The following is an 8,253-nucleotide window of genomic DNA, read 5'->3' as shown; positions in this document are numbered from 1 at the left end:
AAGAGACTTCTTTCATCTGCTTTTCTGGGAATTCAGCCTTCTTTTGGAATCCAGGAGAACTGGTGATACAGAATATACAGAAACTACTTCAGGAATAAGCATGGGTTTTTGAATAGTTAGATAATAAATACTAACAGCAAGTTTTTCTCTAAGTGGTTTTGCTAAGCACTGATTGTTAAAATGCAGTCAAAACAATAGAAGAGATCAGATGCTCTGTGATGACCAGCAGCTATTGGATTGGGCTGTGTGTGTGTGTGTGTGTGTGTGTGTGTGTGTGTGTGTGTACGTGAGCACATGTGTGGGTCCGCTGAACCCACACACATTGAAGTATTTGTTATGTGTTCAGAGACCACTAAGGGTCAGCTTTAGCAGGGAGAGATTCTGCTATTGAACAGGTGGTGTCTGTGACCCTTTGGCCAGTCTGCTGTAATGAATGTCCTCTTATCTATGGGTACCACAGTGTCCCATGTAAAATCACAGTCACTTTTGACACAAGAGAACATACATTCATGCTGTGCATTCATAGGAAATAAATATATTTGTTTTGTTTTTACTTGCAGTGACATGTAGTCTCTGAGTTTAAAATTTCTAGCTATATTGTTTCCAGTTATATTCCTACTGAAAAAGATTCCATATTCAGACCATCACTTCTCTGAAACTTAGGACCTGGGTGTTAATGGGGATAGAAAGGGAATTTGAACAAAGTAATATATTCTGCATTCGAAGCAGAGAAAGGAAATTATGGGACAAATAATTTAAAAAACTAGATATATGGGAAAAAAATTTTAAAGCAGTAACAAATATTTAATCATTGCCCGAGAAAATGTATAACATATATTTCTCTAAAACTTCATTCATATGGAAAAACAAAAAAAGTGAATAAGACCAAAAGAAACAACCTAGTTTTGGATAAAACATTAGAGACCTTCACTGGATTTACAAGTTAAGTACTTAGGGTTATGTTACAATGCACATCACTCATAAGTATTAACAGTTGATTATTTAAGACAGCATTATTAAGATGTATCAGAGGTGAGTAATTAGGACTTGCTCAGTAATTTTGTTGATTGAATAACTGATTGCACAAATGATATACATTTTAATGATCCTACTGCATATTTCTCTTTTGCTTAAACACATGGAAAAACATAAAACAGGCAAATGTGTTACTTAGCTGCCATCCTATAAGTACCTCATGGCGTTAGTCTCAGAGTGCTTCTTAGTGTTATTCTTTGAAAGGCTTCCTTCACTTCCTTGTTCCTCAAGGTGTAGATAACTGGATTCAGGGCAGGCGTGACCACCGTGTACATGAGTGCAGTTGCCTTGTCTGTTTCTGGAGTGTGTGCAGCCTTCGGCTGGAGGTAAGTGAACAAGGCAGTACCATAGAAGAGAGAAACAACCAGGATATGAGAAGAGCAAGTGGAGAAAGCTTTGCTTCTGCCAGTGGCTGAAGGGATTCTCAGGATGGTCACCAGAATGCGCACATAGGAGCACAGAATGAGGACACAGGGGGTCATGATAAAGAGCACAGAGATAGCAAACAATGTAGTCTCATTGTGGGAGGTATCAACGCAAGCTAGTTTCACTACAGGCATGATGTCACAAAAAAAGTGCTGGATCCTTCCTGTTCCACAGAAGGGCAGAGTGAAGATCCACGTGGTCTGGACTGATTCCACCACGACCCCAGTGGTCCAAGATGCTGCAGCCAATTTCAAACACACACCAGGGCCCATCAGGAGAGAGTAATGCAGAGGATGGCAAATAGCTACAAAGCGGTCATAAGCCATGGCTGCTAGCAGGCAGCATTCTGTCAGTCCCAAGATGCTAAATACATACATCTGAGCTGCACAGCGCGCCACGCTTATGATCTTGATCTCCACAAGCAAGTGCACCAGCATCTGAGGCACCACACTAGTGATATAGCACATCTCCAGAAAGGAGAGGTTAACCAGGAAGAAATACATGGGAGTGTGTAAGGAAGGGGTGCCCCAGATCAAGCCAATGATGAGAAGGTTTCCTCCCATGGTAAACAAGTATATGGTTAAGAACACAACGAAGAGCACAGGTTGTAACTCTGCTAGGGAGGAAAATGCTACAAATGTGAAGTGGGTGCAGAGGGACTGGTTTCCACTCATTATCGGCTCAGAGCTAGACATCTGTGGAGAGAACAGAGGAGGCAGAAGTAACATCTAGAGGCATCCAGTCACCTAGCGTAGGTATCTGTGGAACTTTCTAGGGCCAGTGGTCTGATATGAGACTTAGACACTTGTATTCCTTTTGCTAAAAGTTTTGAAATGATTAGGAAAAACCCCTGGCAGAGGAGATGGCAGTCACTCCAGTTTTTTTGGCGGGAGAAATCCATGGACAGAGGACCCTAGTCGGCTACAGTCCATATGATTGCAAAGAGTCAGACATACTGAAGCAACTTAGCATGCATGCATGCACCCAACATAATTGATCCAGTCTTTCTTCCTGATTTTGAGTTCTGGAATTTCATAGAAGTTTAGAGAAAACAGCAGCTTTAAATTACATCCTCTCATGTTTTCTTTTTATCTTGTTGTTATCCTAATCATATACACAGACTGTTAGGTGTGTAATATATATGAAAGCTTCCTAAGTGTAAAAATGTTAGCTACTTCGTTTGTTTTGGATCCTTTGTGACCCCATCGACTGTAGACCACCAATTTCCTCTGTTCCTGGAAAACTCCAGGCAAGAATACTGGAGTGGGTTGCCATTCTGTTCTTAGGGTATCTTCCCCATCCAAAGATTGTACCCAGGTCTCCTGCATTGCAGGGAAAATCTTTACCATTAAGTGTAAATGAGTCACATAAAAGATAAGTGTAGAGAGTAAATTTTAAAGGTGCTATGTTCTGGTCTCTGAATTCTATAATTTTCCCTTAAATTTACACTTAAACGTTGAAAGGGTGAATATTTCTAGGCATCTACCTATTCATTTTCTTACATATTTTAGTCATTTTATTTGAATATAATAAAATCATAACTTGGTAGCTAAAATCAGTGGAAATCAAAATCACCAGAATGTCCTTTCTATATCCTCAATGTAATTGTACAAGAAATTTGAATGGGAGAACATACCGAGAACCACAAGAAAAACTTCCCTTTCCTTGTCAGTCTTCTAGACTTCTGACAATTCCTAATTATAACATGGTTATAAAGTAGGCAGTATTTCTACCCCCACTAGGGACCATGGGGATTGCATCCACTGCACAGTTTAATTTGTCTCAAGAGGAATTTGTTAAAAAACAACGACAAACATTCAATGTAAATTTGGTTTTAATTATTTGAATACATGTCCCAGAGACGATCTATTGCTGTTACTTACATTACTTAAATTTCAGTGGGTAAATCCTAGTATTTCTAACGGATTTGCACCTTGCACTTCAGTTATTTAATTGTATGGCTATTATCCATATTAATTTTCTTTAAGTTTCTCAGATGCACAGTGAGTGCTCATGTCCTTTTTGATATCAATAGAACCAGCACAAAGTAAACTCTGTAGACCAATGGATAGTATTTAACAGACATTCAAAATTTTGCAGTAATTCTATTTGAAGTACCCTCAACACTCTCATTATATTTTGATATGCTTATAGCCCTCCTTTCCCATATTGTGTGAGATACGGAAGGAAAAAATACTTCGGAGCCCACAGTTTTGTAGTGAAAAGTGTGAACGTGAAAGTTACTCAGTCATGGCTGACTCTTTGTAAACCCATGGACTATACAGTCCATGTAATTCTCCATGCCAGAATACGGTGTATAGCCTCTCCCTTCTCCAAGGGATCTTCCTAACCCAGGAATTGACCCGGGGTCTACTGCATTGCAGGTGGATTCTTTACTGACTGAGCTATCAGGCATGGCAATGCAATATTTCTACTGGCCTTGCGTCCTCCTCTCTCTGCCATACTTACAGGTAGTTACATGGAGGTGGCTGGGGGAAGTTCCAAATCGCGTGCGTGTGTGTGTATGTATGTGTGTGTATGTGTGCATGTGTGCGAGTTGCTCAGTTGTGTCTGACTCTGTGACCCCATGAACTGTAGCTTGCCAGGCTCCTCTGTCCATGGAATTATCCAAGCAAGAATAGAGACAGGCTCTATCCTCTGTCCAAGAATTCTCCAAGCAATTCTCCAGTCTGAGGGATTGAACCTGGGTCTTGTGCACTTCAAGCAGATTTCTTCAGGCACATCTGAGCCACCAGGCAAGTCCTCCTAACTTTTTAGTAACCCAACTATTATTGACTCATTTGCTGTCTTCTTTAGAATTTAAAGAGCCTCCTTCCTTCAGCTTTGGTCTATTCTGAAATTGAAAAACAAGCAAAACAAGCTCCACTCCATGAATGTCACATGTTTAAAACAAATAGTTGCAATGAATATGGTATCAATTTTATCACATGATTTTAAAAATGCTTTTATACCTTAAAAATACAGTGATAAATGTGATATCAGGTTTTATCATTTTGATGGTCTGTCAAGATAGTGATTCATGATTTCTGGTACTTAAAATCAGTTTGGGCCTTGGAAGTGACGTCATGTAGTTTTAACACAAGGGAACAGTGCTGGGCACATCTCCAAGAAGCAGGCATATACTGAGAGCATCTCATTGGTATTACTTAAACTAAAGTTTATTACTAAACTAAAGTTTATTATTCTATTACTTAAACTAAAGTTCTGAACACATCTTTTCCTTTTGTATATTATACAATAGAGCATTATTTGAGATGCTGTTTTCGAGTCTCTAACATTCTTCCAAACCAACCTTCAGTACCGATATGTCTCTTGTGATGTGTGTGGAAATTAGTCTTTTAAAGTGTGAACTATGGGGAGGAGCTGCTTTGAAGCTCAAGCATTAAAATGGCACACAAGTTTGGGAAAGAGATTTCTTTCATCTGCTTTTCTGGGAATTCAGCTTTCTTCTGGAATCCAGAATTGGTGATTCAGAATATCCAGAAACTACTTCAGGCATAAGCATGGGTTTTTGAATAGTTAGGTAATAAATACTAACAGCAAGTTCTCTAAGTGGTTTTGCTGAGTGTTTTAAAATGCAGTCAAAACAATAGAAGAGATCAGATGCTCTGTGATGACCAGCAGCTATAGCATTGGGCTGTGTGTGTGTGTGTGTGTGTGTGTGTGTGTGTGTACGTGAGCGCATGTGTGGGTCCACATGCACCCACACACATTGAAGCATTTGTTATGTGCTCAGAGACAACTAAGGGTCAGCTTTGTCAGGGAGAGTTTCTACTATTGAACAGGTGATGCCTGTGACTCTTTGGTCAGTCTGCTGTAATGAATGTCCTCTTATCTATGGTTATCACAGTGTCCCATATATAATCATTCTCACTTCTGACCAGGAGAGAACATATATTCATGTTTTTCAGGCGCAGAATACCAATATATTTGCTCAGCTTCTACTTGGCCAGTGATGTTTAATCTCTGTGTTTAAAATGTCTAGGTATATTCCTTTCAGTTGTAATACTACTGATATACATTCTGGATTCAGACCATCAGTGTCCTGAAATTAGGACCTGATTATTTATGGGAATAGAATGGGAATTTGATCAGAGCAATATACTGTACATTCAATATAGAGGAAATCAGGGAAATTGGGGACAAATAAAACCATAATTTAAAAACTAGATAGAGAGGAAAAAATTGGAATAACATTATCATCACTTCATGGCAAATAGATGGAGAAACAGTGGAGATACTGTCAGACTTTATTTTGGGGGGCTCCAAAATTACTGCAGATGGTGACTGCAGCCATGAAATTAAAAGACGCTTTCTCCTTAGAAGGACTAACCTAGATAGCTCATTAAAAAGCGGAGACATTCCTTTGCCAACAAAGGTCCGTCTAGTCAAGGCTATGTTTTTTCCAGTGGTCATGTATGGATGTGAGAGTTGGACTGTGAAGAAAGCTGAGCGTTGAAGAATTGATGCTTTTGAACCATGGTGTTGGAGAAGACTCTTGAGAGTCCCTTGGACTGCAAGGAGATCCAACCAGTCCATTCTAAAGAAAGCTGTGGTACATATACACAATGGAGTATTACTCAGCCATTAAAAAGAATTCATTTGAATCAGTTCTGATGAGATGGATGAAACTGGAGCCGATTATACAGAGTGAAGTAAGCCAGAAAGAAAAACACCAATACAGTATACTAACACATATATATGGAATTTAGGAAGATGGCAATGACGACCCTGTATGCAAGACAGGGAAAGAGACACAGATGTGTATAACGGACTTTTGGACTCAGAGGGAGAGGGAGAGGGTGGGATGATTTGGGAGAATGACATTCTAACATGTATACTATCATGTGAATTGAATCGCCAGTCTATGTCTGACGCAGGATGCAGCATGCTTGGGGCTGGTGCATGGGGATGACCCAGAAAGATGTTATGGGGAGGGAGGTGGGAGGGGGGTTCATGTTTGGGAATGCATGTAAGAATTAAAGATTTTAAAATTTAAAAAATAAATAAATAAATAAATAAATAAAATAAAATAAAATAAAAAAAATAAAATTTAAAAAATAAAAAACTAAAATTAAAAAAAATAAAATAAAGGAGATCAGTCCTGGGTATTCATTGGAAGGACTGATGCTAAAGCTGAAACTCCAATACTTTGGCCACCTCATGCAAAGAGTTGACTCATTGGAAAAGACCCTGATGCTGGGAGGGGTTGGGGGCAGGAGGAGAAGGGGACGACTGAGGATGAGATGGCTGGATGGCATCACCGACTCGATGGACATGAGTTTGAGAGAACTCCTGGTGTTGGTGATGGACAGGAAGGCGTGGCGTGCTGAGATTCATGGGGTTGCAAAGAGTCGGACATGGCTGAACGACTGAACTGAACTGAATCATACTTTCATCATTGCCCTAGGTAATATGTAATATATGTTTCTCTAAACCTTCGTTTGTATGAAAAACCAAAAGATGAGTGGATAATACCATAGAAACAAGCTAGTTTTGGATAAAAAATCAGAATCCTTCACTGGATTTACAAGTTAAATACTTAGAGTTGAGTTACAGGGTACAACACTCATCAGTATTTATTGTTGTTGTGTTCAGTTGCCCAGTCCTGTCTTACTCTGTGACCCCATGGACTGCAGCAGGCCATGCTTCCCTGTCCTTCACCATCTCTTGGATGATTATTTAATACATCATTATTAGGGTATATCAGAGGTGAGTAAGTATAGGAGGGTACTCCACTTAAGCTCTTGAATGACAGCATCCTATGTTTAGCAATAAAATATACTAATTTTTCCATTTTTATTTTTTAGCATTTTCCACTGGAGAAATATTTTATTTCATCAAAAAGTATGAAACACACTAACCTTACTCCTATTACCATGGTAGTCAGGAAAATCCAGTAGTGCCCAGGGGATACTCAGTAGTTTTGTTGATTGAATATTGTTGATCGAACACAGGATATATACTTTAATGTTCCTACTGCACAGTTCTCTTCTTAATTTTTTATTTATTTAATTATGGCTGTGTTGAATCCTTGTTGCTGATTGGGCAATTCTGTAGTTGTGGCAAGCAGGCCTTAATCTTCAGTTGTGCATGGGTTTCTCATTGCAGTGACCTCTCTTGTGGCAGACCACAGGCTCCAGGGCACGTGGGCTTCAGAAGTTGTGGTGCGTGGGCTCAGTAGTTGTGGCTCCATAACCATAGTTGTGGTATCAGGCTTAGTTGCTCTGCAGAAAGTAGGATCTTCCTGAAACAGAAATCAAACTAGTGTCTCCTTTGTTGGCAAGCAAACTCTTCACCACAGAGTCACTAGGGAAGCCTCATACTTTTCTTTTGCTTGAACATATACAAAAACATAGAAGAGGTCCATGTGTTTCTTGGTTGTGATCCTGCAAGTACTTTCTGCCACATGTCTAACAATATTCCTCATTGTTAGTCTTTGAAAGGCTTCCTTCACTTCCTTGTTCCTCAAGGTGTAGATAACTGGATTCAGAGCAGGTGTGACTGCTGTGTGCATGAGTGTGGTTGCCTTGTCTGTTTCTGGAGTGTGTGCAGTCTTCGGTAGGAGGTAGGTGAACAAGGTAATGCCATAAAGAGAGAAACAACCAGGATATGAGAAGAGCAAGTGGAGAAAGCTTTGCTTCTGCCAGTGGCTGAAGGGATTCTCAGGATGGTCACCAGAATGCGCACATAGGAGCACAGAATGAGGAGATGGGCTAAGAATAAAAAGCACAGAGAGAGCAGATATCACAATCACATTGTGGGAGATAT

General features: G+C 39.8%; 1 protein-coding gene across 1 annotated transcript; it reads right to left on the bottom strand.

Annotated features, from left to right (window-relative positions):
• Positions 1–1,193: 1,193 nt before the first annotated feature.
• Positions 1,194–2,156, bottom strand: LOC101115700 (olfactory receptor 10C1-like). Its single transcript, XM_004007498.4, has one exon. The coding sequence runs from the start codon at positions 2,154–2,156 to the stop codon at positions 1,194–1,196; it is 963 nt and encodes a 320-aa protein (XP_004007547.3).
• Positions 2,157–8,253: the final 6,097 nt, after the last annotated feature.

Source organism: Ovis aries, chromosome 3 (genome assembly GCF_016772045.2).
Source record: "Ovis aries strain OAR_USU_Benz2616 breed Rambouillet chromosome 3, ARS-UI_Ramb_v3.0, whole genome shotgun sequence".
Lineage (NCBI taxonomy): Eukaryota > Metazoa > Chordata > Mammalia > Artiodactyla > Bovidae > Ovis > Ovis aries.
The sequence above is the reverse complement of the archived record's forward strand: the minus strand, read 5'-3'. Positions and strand labels throughout refer to the sequence as shown.